The 13,960-nt window shown below is 53.1% G+C and overlaps 4 protein-coding genes across 4 annotated transcripts; 3 read left to right on the top strand and 1 right to left on the bottom strand.

Annotated features, from left to right (window-relative positions):
- Nucleotides 1-596: 596 nt before the first annotated feature.
- A1O1_08914 (uncharacterized protein) lies at nucleotides 597-3,848 on the top strand (the record flags this gene model as incomplete). Its single annotated transcript, XM_007729771.1, has 2 exons — nucleotides 597-3,566; nucleotides 3,630-3,848. The coding sequence occupies 2 exons, from the start codon at nucleotides 597-599 to the stop codon at nucleotides 3,846-3,848; spliced, it is 3,189 nt and encodes a 1,062-aa protein (XP_007727961.1).
- A 1,092-nt stretch (nucleotides 3,849-4,940) lies between these two features.
- A1O1_08913 (uncharacterized protein) lies at nucleotides 4,941-6,467 on the top strand (the record flags this gene model as incomplete). Its single annotated transcript, XM_007729770.1, has 1 exon — nucleotides 4,941-6,467. One exon carries the CDS (start codon nucleotides 4,941-4,943, stop codon nucleotides 6,465-6,467), a length of 1,527 nt encoding a protein of 508 aa, XP_007727960.1.
- A 643-nt stretch (nucleotides 6,468-7,110) lies between these two features.
- Nucleotides 7,111-8,652, top strand: A1O1_08912 (eukaryotic translation initiation factor 2 subunit gamma; the record flags this gene model as incomplete). Its single annotated transcript, XM_007729769.1, has 1 exon — nucleotides 7,111-8,652. One exon carries the CDS (start codon nucleotides 7,111-7,113, stop codon nucleotides 8,650-8,652), a length of 1,542 nt encoding a protein of 513 aa, XP_007727959.1.
- Nucleotides 8,653-9,860: 1,208 nt separating this feature from the next.
- Nucleotides 9,861-13,654, bottom strand: A1O1_08911 (uncharacterized protein; the record flags this gene model as incomplete). Its single annotated transcript, XM_007729768.1, has 2 exons — nucleotides 9,861-13,410; nucleotides 13,467-13,654. 2 exons carry the CDS (start codon nucleotides 13,652-13,654, stop codon nucleotides 9,861-9,863), a joined length of 3,738 nt encoding a protein of 1,245 aa, XP_007727958.1.
- Between the last annotated feature and the right edge of the window lie 306 nt (nucleotides 13,655-13,960).

Genomic DNA, 13,960 nt, shown 5'->3' with positions numbered 1-13,960 from the left:
GGGACCAAGGTACACAATACATCTCGTTTTCACATCTCGTACGGCCATTAGAAGTCCTGGTGATTAAAGCAATATCTTCGCTCTCTCCCACCTCCTTCACAGAGTCTCCTCGCGGGACTGGACTCTTGTATCGCAACGGGATATCCAGGATCAACAGACTGCTCGAGTCTTCGACTGGGCTCTGCACGTTCCTTGCCGTCGAGCCTCACAATCTCTCCCTGCCAGTGCTGGAATTTGCTTGTCGCTGGTCAATTGCGATCCAAGGCTGGTGGGCACCTATTGGGAAAACATTACTGACGTCGAAAACGGTTTGCTATCAAATTGAAAAGAAGGTGCGTTACACCACGTAAGCACCTGTCAGCCTTGGACTCAAGCCATTACTACAATCAGGCAGGTCTTTCCGTTGGTAAATGAGGCTTGCTGTGTATCTCATAGCCGGAATCGTTTGCCTCTTCGCCCTTTTTCTCCCGATATAGCCTTTGACCAGCTTGTTATTTCACGCTGAAGAACTGTGGACTAATGTGAGACTGGCGTTAGAGTCACAACACGTCAATTCATTCCACCAACTCTGCCAGGCCATTCTGCGCTCGGCCAACATGGTGTCATCAAGGTCGGGCCCGCGATTTCGGCAGCTTCAACAAATTGTACCTGAATATTCTCCCACCAAGATCACCCAGTATGAATCAGAGCGAACGGGAATGCGAGTGGTCGTGGTCGACCAACAGGGACCCAAATTGCATGGGTTTTTCGTGTTAGCAACTGAAATCCACGACGACTCGGGCGCGCCACATACGTTGGAACATCTGTGCTTCATGGGCTCAAAGAGCTACAAGTATAAAGGTTTCCTCGACAAACTCGCAACTCGTGCTTATTCCGGCACCAACGCCTGGACGGCGACGGATCATACGGCCTATACGTTGGAAACCGCTGGCTGGGCTGGGTTTGCCCAGATTCTACCGGTCTACTTGGAGCATGTCATCCTCCCAACGTTGACTGACGCAGGCTGTATAACCGAAGTCCATCACATTGACGGAAATGGCCACGACGCTGGTGTTGTCTACTCAGAGATGCAGGGCGTGCAGAATACGGCCGCGGAGCTGATTGAGCTGCGATCAAAAAGGATCCTTTATCCAGAAGGCGTCGGCTTCCGCTACGAGACTGGAGGTATGATGGAGCAACTCCGCGTGCTGACGGCCGACCGGATCCGAGACTTCCACCGCGACATGTACCAGCCGAAAAACCTTTGTCTGGCCCTCTTTGGCGAGGTCAACCATGGCGAGTTGTTGGCCGTGTTGGACGACTTCGAGACATCGATCATGGAGGACATTCCAAGTCCCGACGCCCCATTCCGACGGCCTTGGATTGAGTCGAAGCAGGCGCCGCCTCTAACAACATCAACATTGGAGCGTGTCGAGTTCCCGGAGGAAGATGAGTCATTTGGAGAAATTGACATCCGTTTCTTGGGCCCTGACTGCGCAGATCCACTGTCTACGGCGGCTTTAAATGTGGTACTCCTTTATCTCGCCGGTTCGCCAGCTGCCTTACTTGACAACACTCTTGTAGAGAAGGAGCAGTTGGCCAGTGGTGTTTACTACCAGGTTGACAGCCGTCCACGGACGGAAATAGCTTTCTCAATGTCTAGTGTCGAAACCGAGCGCTTGGAGCGTGTTGAGAGGCGGTTCTTCGAGGTCTTGAAGGAAGCCATGGGCAAGCCGCTGGACATGGATTTCATGAAGGATTGTATCGATCGACAAGTGCGGACGTACAAATTCAATGCCGAAGGGTCACCCACCGCTTTTGCTGACTACATCATCTCTGACTACCTGTATGGACAGAGAGACGGCTCAACACTGGAGAACGTGAAAACTCTCAGCCAGTACACACACACGTTGACGTCCTGGAGCGAACAACAGTGGAAAGACTTCATCAAGAAGTACATCTCAGACGCTCCCCACGTGTCCATCCTTGGAGTACCTTCGGCGCGTCTATCTGAGAAGTTAAAAACGGATGAGGCCAATCGAATCGAGCAGCAAAAAGAAAGGCTTGGGCCTGAAGGGTTGAAGGACATGCAGGAGAAGCTCGACAAAGCCAAAGCGGAGAATGATCGCGAGATCCCTCGAGATCTGCTTGCTCAATTCAAAGTCCCATCTCCAGATTCCATTCATTTCGTCAACACCTCGGGTGCTCGCGCAGGCCTTGCATTGGAGATTGGAAAGCCGCAGAGCAGATATCAGCAGATCATCGATACTGACGCCAAGGACATGCCTTTGTTCCTTGATTTCCAACACATTCCATCAAACTTTGCCCGGATTCACTTGATCATATCGACCGAGACACTTCCTGATGAACTGCGCCCACTGCTGTCGATCTACATGGAAGCTTTCTTCAATCTGCCCGTGAAGAGAAATGGTCAGACAATTGGATTCGAACAAGTGGTGACCGAGTTGGAACGAGATACGGTCGGATACTCCATCGACGCAGCGTCAAATCTAGGCAATGTTGAAGGGATCAGAGTCAGTTTCCAAGTGGAGATTGAACGGTATAGTGTCGCCGTTAGGTGGCTGTCGGAACTCCTCTTCGACTCCATCTTCGACGTGGACCGGCTCAAGGCCATCAACGCACGACTACTCGCTGATGTGCCAGACTCGAAACGCAGCGGTGATGATATGCTGGTGGCGGTAAACCGCATGATCCACCTTGCTCCCAAGTCCATCGGCCGTGCACGCAGTACCCTTGTTAAGGCTCTCTACCTGAAACGCATCAAGCAATTGCTGGAAACGAGTCCCGAGCATGTCGTGCAGCAATTTGAACGATTGCGCCAGAATCTTTGTCGCTTTGAGAACTTCCGAGTCCTCGTCATCACGGACCTTGAAAAGGTCAAGAAGCCGGTCAGCACCTGGAAACCCTTCTTGAAAGGTCTGGAGACGAAGGAGCAGCTCACACCAATTGGCCGCCGAATCGATCGTCTCAGCGAGGCAGGGAGAAACCCCGGGGAGTTAGCATATGTTGTGCCAATGCCAACGATCGATTCTTCGTTCGCGTACGCCTCGGCACGCGGACCGACTTCTTACGACGATCCCAAGATGCCGGCAGTCATGGTTGCGATGGCCTACATGAATGCAGTGGAAGGTCCACTCTGGGCCGCTGTACGAGGGACCGGCCTCGCCTACGGCACGAACATGGGGTACGACTTGGAGTCCGGCTATGTCTACCTTGATGTCTATCGTTCTCCGGATGCCTACAAGGCCTTTGAGGCCAGCCGGAAAGTTGTCGAGGGTCACATGACGGGAGACATCGAGTTCGACTCGTTGATGCTGGAAGGCGCCATTAGCAGTATCGTTGTCGCGTTTGCCAACGAGCAGCAGACTCTGGCCAGCGCTGCAGGTGCCAGTTTCATTCGGTCGGTCATGAAAGGTCTGCCTGAGGACCATATGGAGAGGTTACTGAAGAAGGTCCGAGCCATCAAGGTCGAGGATATCAAGGACGCCCTCAAGACAGTCGTATACAACGTGTTCACCCCAGGGAAGGCTGATATCATTGTAACATGTGCCCCTGGATTGAAGGAGGTAAAAATATTCACGTCCCAACTCCATACACGCAGGATCAGGTGCTAATTATTGGTGATGCAGGCCATTTCAGACGGACTCGCCCAGGCGGGTTTCACCCCGGAGATCCGAGATCTCAATTTCTTCCAGGACGACTATGGCTTGAAGCCGATTGACGGCGCCGATGATGACGACGAGGACGACGACGACAAAAACAGTGATCATGGTTCGGATGGCATTGAAGGAAGTGAAGGCTATGAGATGGTGGAAGGGAATGAGGACGATCTCGACGAGGATGTGTAAAGAAAGGTAACTGTCGTCTTTCAAGGCTTTCCGAGAGCATGTGGCGGCGTCGTTACTGCATACTGTATTTCTGCAGGCTCGCCTAGATCCTAGAGGATGTTTCGAGCATTACTAGTATAGGACACCTTGATGTTTGTCGAATCTAAACGTCGCCAGCTATCGTCGTCGTCCCAAGAGTCGATGTGACTGAGATGGGCTCCTGACGCAGTAGACGGCAATCTCATACATGTGCCAGTGAGTCAAGCCAGCTTCTTACCGCTAATCGATTCGAAGCTCGTTGAAGAAGAGCTTCTTACCTGACCGGTTTGACAAATGCATTAAACGCATGAAGATGCAGACCCTGGTGACGGGGATGTACCTACCTGGTAAACATCCCAACTCTTGAACAAGCAGAGATTAGGCCAGCCGAGTCAAGGACAGGTCTGTATAGAAAACGGGTGTCTATATCATGGTCTGCTGACCTTGACCCCAGATGCTATGCTACCAATCAAGGAGATATCCTCGACATGGGCGCCAGGCAGCAAGACTTCGCACGTCGATCTACATGACTGAAAGGCGGCTGAATACCAGCAGTTTCAACGCCCGGAAAATGCAGCGAATCCCGTAAGAAGATCCATGAGAGTTGCAGATTCATTTATTGGCCCAGAAGCGTCCGATAAGGACAACACTTGGATGCCAGCGCTGTTGAAGGTTGCCTCGCCCGGTCCGCGTACTGTTTCGGCGACCTCCATGCTTCTAACCCCCTTTGTTTCAAGGCAAACAACCACTATCGTCGAATCAGGTACCCAGTAATCAACCGTCCACCTTCCACAGCCTGGTGCTTGGGAGGAGGGGGAAGGATGCGAACGACGCTGTCTTGTGACTCTAATGTTCGACCTGACGAGGATGGACTATACAGCCAGACGGGCACATAAACACATAAAAGAAACGTTTGAGATGGTCTTTCTGAAAAGTCTCTCGCAACATCCAGGAACTTCTCGAGAACCGCCCACCCTTTCTTAGAAGAAGTGCCCATCGTGTGTGAGAAGGGTTCATAACCAACCATCCTGGTCCATCACCCGCCACCGTCGATCGTTCGACAAGGTGAACACGATGACGTCCAACACTCTCAGTGAGGCTGGGTTGATTATGCTCGATCGAGAGTTGAGCAGCTACAACGGTCACCACAAGATTGAACAGTATCATCTGATCGAAGGGCAGTCGGAGCCTTCCAAAGAAATACTACCAGAAAAACCGGACGTCAACCGCATCAAACAGTGGCTTCGACCCAGTAACGTCAACACCGAGGACATTGCTCGCTGGAGTGGACAGCCCGCCCTCAAGATCTTATTCATCCAAACGCACAATGATTTCAGCAAAGACCCGGAGAAGAACCCTACATATCGAACAATCCCGGGTCACACGGAAGTGACGCCTCTTCCAGAACGAACCGAACAGCGGGCCATGGTCAAAGAGATCTTCGATCATGCCAGACTACCACTCGCAGCTCTGGGTGCCTACATCCGCTCGCACATCACGTTCTGGGATGATTCTCCCTATCAAGTCCTCGGCCAGGAAGGCGCTGACGGTGGGGCGGTCACATCCTTCTACACCAGCGGCACATCATGGGCGATAGCCTGGTCATACTTTCATGCGACTCGACATACATCCGCTGTCATGTTCCATCGGGAAGGGGATGGTGACGAACGACGAGAAGAGCTCGAAGCCGAGATCCTTCGACTCAGACAACACCTGGCACATCCAATGCTTCTCGCGTATATCAAGATCACGATCAGTTTACAATGGACATTTCAACTCCTGGACACCATGAACTGGGATACCCGCGCGATAGAGATGACGCTTGGACTGGCCACCTGGGATTGGGTCCTCGATCGGGAAATTGATCCTCCAAATGCATCCGACGTTGAAGAAGGCACCCATATGATCGCCGAGGCCCAGGAAGCAGCCGTTGGCCGATTTCACGTCTTGAGTGGCAAGCTCACCAACGTTCTTTTCCGCCTCCGAGTATTTCAGGATCAGATCGGCTGGATCAAGGGCTGCAATATGGCCTACGCGGAGACCTTGGACAATGACACCACAAAGGATGAATGTAAGCGGCTGGACCAGAAGTTGTACCAGATGCAATCTCTCACGAAAGTCTACCTGCACGATGCTGAGACACTATCACATCGTCTCGACAAGCAAGTGGCTATCATGACCTATCAGGTGGCTCAACATGATGCCCGGATCGGTCTGACTCTCGCCTGGCAGGGAAGGTGGTCCAATTCGGCCATGGTGGCGTTGGCTCTGGCGGGCTTCGTCTTCCTGCCTTGGACGTTCGTTGCCAACCTGTTTGCGACGCCCATGTTCAATTGGAAACTGAAAGATGACGGCGTCATTGTCAAGGAGCCTTTCAAGGTCTACTGGATTGTTTCGGGGCTCTTGACCTTAGTGCTGGGTTTAATATGGGCGGTGTGGCTGATTTGTAGATACCGTGCGGATCGGCGGAGGAGGCAGAGGAGCAAGTCTCTGTTCGACAGGGCCTTGAATAGTAAAGTCGTGGTAGGGCAAGGCGCGAGGCCTAACAGGACTGGCACTCAGTCTAGTGTACGGTCCAAGGTCTTTGCAAAGACATGGTAGGCGAAGAGCAAGACCAAAGATGAAGAGAGCATCGTGGTGTTGAGTGTTCTAGGTAGTATTCAGTGACTGGATAGTCTTATAGGCAACGTCCCTTTGAATACGCAATGTGACTGAAGTTATTCCATGCCTCGCCCATAAGCTTTCTTGAGTGCATCCGGGATGGAGATGTGTGCTGAATAATAGAATAATATCTATCAAGAGGTTACTCACCAACAGTCATCCATAAGATGGGTCGACAAGGCTGAGTTAGGGGGTTACTACATTAGTCAGGCTGTGACGAGGCTGAGGCGACTGACACCCGCCGCTTTAGACGGACTCCATGAGTCAAGCTCTTGGCAAGGCGATGCCACAAATTTCACAACCTCCCGCCCCTCCGCCGGCGCTGATATCAACACTCACATCAACTCACTCTTCCACGCTGCCACTCAGTTCTGGTTACCACGTCCGCGGCTCCTGAACAGCGGCCTCAGAAGCTCAACCTCACGATATCTCCCCTGCGAGATTAATTGATTCCTTCGAAGCAGCCCGCTCGTGGACCAGGACACCTACCGTTTGAGATCTACCGCAGCCCTCGTCGCCTCCATTGACGAGACCAACTTTCCGCACCGAACTCCTACTTCACTCTCGAGCAGCAGCCGCAATCATGTCTACCAACGGCGACCTCCCTTCCGACGACGAGTTCTCGCAGCCCGGCACTCCCCCCGGTGACGAGAACGACGTGGACGAAATCGAAGAAAGCAACCAACCTCCCAAATCGGCGCTGAAAAAGAGCACCACAGCAGCCATTCCCGAGCCTCCAGTCGCTCGCCCTGTCCTTCCCGAACAACCAGAACCTCAAGACCTAGATATATCCACGCTCACGCCTCTAACGCCCGAGATCATAGCCCGACAAGCGACGATCAACATTGGAACGATAGGACATGTGGCGCACGGAAAGTCGACGGTGGTCAAGGCCATTTCCGGCGTGCAGACGGTTCGATTCAAGAACGAGTTGGAGCGGAACATTACCATCAAGCTCGGTTACGCCAACGCCAAGATCTACAAGTGTGACAACCAGGAGTGTCCACGACCAACCTGCTACAAGAGCTACAAGAGTGAAAAGGAAGTAGATCCTCCGTGTGAAAGACCCGGATGTGGAGGCACATACCGTCTGCTCCGACACGTGTCGTTCGTTGACTGCCCAGGACACGATATTCTCATGAGCACCATGTTATCAGGCGCCGCGGTGATGGACGCGGCTCTTCTCCTGATCGCGGGTAACGAAACGTGCCCCCAGCCGCAAACGTCGGAGCATTTGGCGGCCATTGAGATCATGAAGCTCAACCACATCATCATCTTGCAGAACAAGGTCGACCTGATGCGGGAAGAAGGCGCGCTCTCCCACTACGAGTCCATCCTGAAATTCATCAAGGGCACCGTGGCCGACGGATCGCCCATCATCCCCATCTCCGCACAACTGAAATACAACATCGACGCCATCAACGAGTATCTGGTCACCAAGATCCCCGTGCCGGTGCGCAACTTCACCGCCCCGCCGCACATGATTGTGATCCGATCGTTCGACGTCAACAAACCCGGCGCCGAGATTGAAGACCTGAAGGGTGGTGTCGCAGGAGGGTCGATCCTGACCGGGGTCCTGAAACTCGGCGACGAAGTGGAAATCCGGCCGGGCATCATCACCAAGGACGAAAAGGGCCAGACCATCTGCCGCCCCATCATGTCTCGCGTGGTCAGTCTGTTCGCCGAACACAACGACCTGAAATTCGCCGTTCCCGGCGGTCTGATCGGTGTCGGGACCCGCGTCGATCCCACGCTGTGCCGAGCCGATCGTCTGGTCGGCCACGTGCTGGGCCTCAGGGGCCAACTGCCCGAAATCTACATCGAGCTGGAAGTTAACTACTTCCTGCTGCGACGGTTGTTGGGCGTCAAGACCGCCGACGGCAAACAGGCCAAGGTCGCAAAGTTGGCCAAGAACGAGGTCCTCATGGTCAACATTGGCAGCACCGCCACCGGTGCGAAGGTCATGGGCGTCAAGGCCGACGCCGCAAAACTCACCCTGACCACCCCGGCCTGCACCGCCATCGGCGAGAAGATCGCCCTCAGTCGCAGAATCGAAAAGCATTGGCGTCTTATTGGCTGGGCGAATATCGTCGCGGGAAACACCATCGCGCCTGAGGCTTCCTAGTGAGAAGCTCCAGCAAGCTTCGACGATTTGAGGTTGGAGGTTTTGAGGGTTGTGGTCGGGGTCGTGGTCGAAGACTGCTCGGCTATCGTCCTCACGGGTTAGTTAGCACGACTAGCACTGCTGCTGGGGGTGGCCTTCTGTGTCAAATTGACCAGACGATGACCCCTGGATCCAGATTCGGAGGTTGAAAGCAAGCGCTCAGCACGCAGGGACCATGATACCAGATACAGGATGCAGCATGAAGCACGAGGACAGCCTGCATGATTCGAGAGGGCGAAAAGGGAAGAAAAGAGACTGTACTCTATTCAGACATCAATTCCCTTGATTAGTCAAAGCCACAGTCACGAAGTAGCAACTTGAAGACCTTTATTAAATAAAAGACACCATGAACAGTCATGTCAAGTTCCCGGCCCTCTCTGTCTCCGGACTTTGAATTGGTGTTTGTGTCCAGAATTGGGGCGTCGTATCTCTGTGTAAGATATCTCTCGGTGGAAGATATCTCTCGGTGGAAGATATCTCTCGGTGTAAGATATCTATCTGTACAAGCACACGGGATTCGTCCATTGACTCGACTACACCTATTCACGCACTCAAACCCCAATCATCGACGTACAAAATTCTGCCATCCTCCCTTTGTGCGTCAATCCCATCCACTCGCTATGCAAGTTTATCCATTGTATGCCCAAATTACTAGGGTTGGAAAGTATTGGACAACCAGCTCGATGGGATTAGGTCAGTAGGTCAAAGTGGACTCAGGACTTGCAAATACCTAGGTGACCGGAACCCAAGTGAACGATGATTGTACTATCTTACTACCCAACCAACCAACTGCCTAGCCTTCAACTATCCAGCCAGCTATCAATCCTTCCATCCATCCCCAGAGCTAACCAGGGAGCTACTCAAATGAAGAGCAAGAAACATGGGTAGTTATCTGACTCAAAACTCCTAGGGCAAACAGCAGACCCGACGAGGCTAGACCCCGGTGGAAGGGGGCAGCCGCATCATTAAGGCTGACAATGAAGCGAACCAGACCCAACAAAGCGGGCGACGAGCGGCCCCAGGGGTCTCGAAGGGGTTCATAAGCCCTCGAATCTCGTTCGCACGGTCCAGACGTGTTGGTAGTCCGAGGCTGAGTGATCTGTGATGTGTGACACTCAATCAAACAAGACATGCCCCTTTCAGTGCGTTTTCTTTCTTGGATCTCGTCCTCACAATTCATCGTCGGAGTCGGAGTCGTCAGAATCGTCTGATTCAACGCTCGGATCGCGAATACTTCGATCTGGCCGGCTCAAAGTTATGCGCTTGCTTACGCTTGCGGTGTTGCTGTTGACTATAGGTCCACTTCCATTTTGAGCCCGACTTTGACTTTGATCTTGACCTTGTGTCTTTGCAGTTGTTTTGCCAGCTGTCGGTGTCTTCGTATTGGCACTTGCATTGATGACCGGCTTAGACTTCGGCACTGCTTCGCTTGATTCGCTTTCATCCTCGTTGTCATCATCGCTGGTCGAATCCGAGGATGAAGTGAGCGCTCCATTCTGGTTTTTGGTTGGGTTCCGGACCTTAACTTTCGTCTGCTGCCCATTCACCCCGGTATTGGCAGAATTGGCAGTCTCCGTCTTTTGTTCCTCATCACTGTCATCGTCGCTATCATCGTCACTGCTGTCGTCGTCATCATCATCCGAGCTCGATGTATTCAACACCGATCGCTTTGGATCTGGTCGAGAAGAAGCGCGAGAGCGAGACAGCGAGCTCGAGGCCGTGGTGGATGCCATGTGAGCTGCGTAACGGATCGCCGTGCGGAGGTCGGTCAGGTTCTTTGCTGTCGCGATGGTCGGTGTGGGTGCTGGTTTGGCGGAGGTTGAAGAAGTCGAGATCAAACCTGGAGTGGATTTGGATGCTGATTTTGTCTCAACTCTGGAACCAGGTGTGGATGATTTGCCTGCTTCAGCCGGTGTGGGTTTCTTTGCCGGCACAGGTTTTGGTTTCTTCTCTGGAGCAGGCGTTGATTTCTTCGTTGTCTTGCTTTGCGCCTTGGCTGCTGTCTTTGCTGGCTTGGCGACTGTAGTAGTGGTAGGAGCAGGACTACTGGCAGTAGCAGCAGTAGCGGACTTCACTGAAGGTGTTTTGGTTGTCTTTTTTGCAGGTGTCTTAGCCGTCAGGCCAGCCTCAGATTCAGGCTGTTTCAAGGAGCTTGTAGTTGATGACGCATCCCGAGAGGTTTCCGGTTTCGAGGAGGAGGTGGCACTTTTTGCTGGTGTTACCGATTTGTCCTGAGTAGAGACAGCATCGTCTTTCGCCTTCGCCTTGGCTGATGGACCTTTGAGAGGAGGCCGGGAAACATCTTCGGCAGAAAGACTGTTTGGCGCATCTTCTGCGGAAGCACTCTTCCGAGCCTTGTTCGCGTTCGCACTCGGTTTAGGGCCCTTCTCCACGGCAATAGCAGGACTTTCAGCCTCGGATTTGGGAATCTCCCTTGCCAATGACTTGCCCGCGCTCTCCCTTCTAGCTGCAACCTCCTGCCTCTTCCGCTCGGCGGCCGCCTCCCGCTGTTTACGTTTCTTTTCAGCCTGGTACTGCTCCTTGGTCATGCCCTCTCGGCTTTTCCAGAGTTTGATATCTTCTTCAGTAAAGCCTGGCGGGATAGATGAGCTCTTTCTCGAGCCGTCCGCGGTTTGAGCTGTTAGTGACTTTGTCTGGTCATGGGTCGGTGCCTTCTGTGGGTCGACGCCCATACCTGGACTCGAACCCCAATTGGGAAGAGGTATAGCATGGGCTGTTGCCTCCTCCGAGCGTTGCACGACGATACTAGGAGCAACATTCTCCTGTACAGCAGACTTGGCAACTGCCTTTGCTGATTTCGGTTGTTCCTGGCTTTTTCTCTGCCTAGGTGTCTTTTTGGGCGCAGTGACGGACTCTTCCTTCTGGGTTTCTGCAGGCTCCTTGGACGGCTCAGTCTCCCTATCCGATTTGGCATTCGTGGTATCCTTAGCATTATGCTTCTTTCCGACCGCGGCGGTGGCCTGTGCTTTCTTCTGCTCAGCTGCAAGATTTTCGCCAGGCACGTTGGCGTTCACAGACACTTGCTTGCGTGCGGATTCCTGTAGCGATTGTGACAACTGTGCTCCAGGGCTGTCGTGTCTAGGTGTCCTTTGACGTTTATTGGTCTTTGGAGTTGGCTTTGGCGCTGCTTTGGCAGGCGGTTTTGCAGTAGGGGATTGCTTTGTACTGCCGGTCACCTGGCTCGAGTGTTCATCGCCGTTGATGGACGCTTCTCCTCCCCGGGCCGTGCTTCTTTTCCGTGCTCGCTTCTTTGCAGGACTGGCTTCGGTCGATTGACCTGCTTCGGCAGGAGTCGGCGTAGGATGTATCTTGGTGGGAGGTTTACCGGCGAATTTGATAGTGGCTTCCGTCTGAGTACGTCCGGAGACCGGTTGAGCCGATGTGGGGATTTCATGATGATTCTCTTTATCGTCGGTCTCCCCGTACGATTGTGGTGGTGGGGTCTGTGTTCTCTTGTCTTCTGTTCTCTGCATGCCTGGCGATGGATTTGTGTGCAGAATGGATCCCCCATGGACATCTTGTACTTGAACGCCGTTGGTTGGAGCATCCTCATAGATAGAGTCTTCGTATTCATCCGCGAGCGGAGCGGAATCTCTCCTGGGTAGTTGGGGAGAAACAAACTCTTGCTGAGCGGCTCCATTGTTGTCAAAGACAGACTCGTTGTCCAAGGCATCCAGAGCTTCGTTGACGCCGAGCCGGTGACGATCCTCTTCGACGCGATCCTCGTCAGGAGATCGCAGAAGCTCAATCCGAGACAAGCGGTCTGTTGACTTCCGAGATCCAAGATGCGCTTGCCTCGAGCGAGGCGACATCTGGGTGTCGTCAATATCTGACTCTGGGTAATCATAGATGTCTCGACGTTTGAATTTGCTGGCCGAGGTTGACCAATGTGGAAGAGGAATGCTTGCAGCATCCCGTCTGCTCTGAGAGCGCACCTTCGCCGACGACAGACGCCCTGTAGATACATCTGTAGGCGGCGTCAGGGGAGCGTGGGAATGTTCGATCTGGCCACTTGACGCAACTCCATTCGGTCGACGGGACTCCGAAGATCTCTGCACTTCTCTTGAATCTCTCTGCCTAGGCGCAAATATCTGGGGTTGGCCTGACAGCTCCTCTAATTCATCCACAGTCGCTGCCGGTATATTGTGGAAAGCCCTCCATAGCTCGGGGGACTCTGTCTTCGGCTCCAGATGCGACTGTTGGTGTTCTTCTTGCTGTTGCTCCCATACCTGGTCTTGTCGAAGTTCTGCATCTTGTGTTGCTTGAACGAGTTCGGGTGATCCTGCTCTGAGTGCGTCTCTTTCAATAGACGAGACCACGCTTTCTTCTCTTTGCGTCTCCAGTATCTCAACCTGTCGCGGCCTTTTGCTCCCGTTCAGATCGGATGAATAGACGTCGGACGGTGGAAGCGAACGTTTCCCTAGCGAAGAAGACACACCAGGAAACCTTGGGACAGGCGGACGAGAAGTTTTGTGGTGTTGAAGCTGAAATTGAGGGTTGTCCAACAAGCTGCCCACTGCAACCGACCCTTCACGCACGGCACGCCCTTGCTCGAGTATGACTTTGATCGTGGCACGTTGATCTGCTCCATCTCTTGCGGCCTTGCCTTCGTCGAGTAGGAGATCAGAAACGTACAGCTGGGGGTCTAGGTCGCAGTCGTCCTCGTTGTCTTTAAGGTATTTGATGGTGGGCAGCTCCCTTAAAGCACGGTCAGTACTATGGCTGGCGCATTCCGAGCGGAACAATACACTTACTGCTGATAGCAACTCTTGTATGCTCGCTGTACCTCAAGCGCAAGGGTGCCAACCTGCCATTTGTGCGGTTCTCGAACGATGACAATCAACCGTCTCTCGTGGGGGATGAGGGAACCCGCAGGTCGTTCCAGATTCCTGAGATAGTCGTCTTCTGGGATGACCCTGACTACTACACGTAATTTGACCATTGCGACCAGCGAGTGGCAGGCGCAATTGGCCTGAAAGGTATGAGACGCGTCGAGAGAGGGAATTTGGGAAGCGGGAGAAAAAGTTTCGAGATTGAATGAAGATCTCGCAATTTGCGGAGAAGCGAAACGGGCGGAGAACAACGAGATTGACAAGATTTATTAGGATCCACGGCTACATGATGGACAACGACATCAACTCATGGACAACAATGGATAGGCAGTGATTGTATCCTTTATTGCGAGAGAGAGAAAGAGAGAGAGAACACCAGGGTCGACTCAGACCACGAGAACGCTCACTACAGTCTT

Source organism: Capronia coronata, assembly GCF_000585585.1.
Source record: "Capronia coronata CBS 617.96 chromosome Unknown acBCG-supercont1.11, whole genome shotgun sequence".
NCBI classification, from domain to species: Eukaryota; Fungi; Ascomycota; class Eurotiomycetes; order Chaetothyriales; family Herpotrichiellaceae; genus Capronia; species Capronia coronata.
Note: the sequence above shows the minus strand (reverse complement) of the source record. Positions and strands in the feature narration are given on the sequence as shown.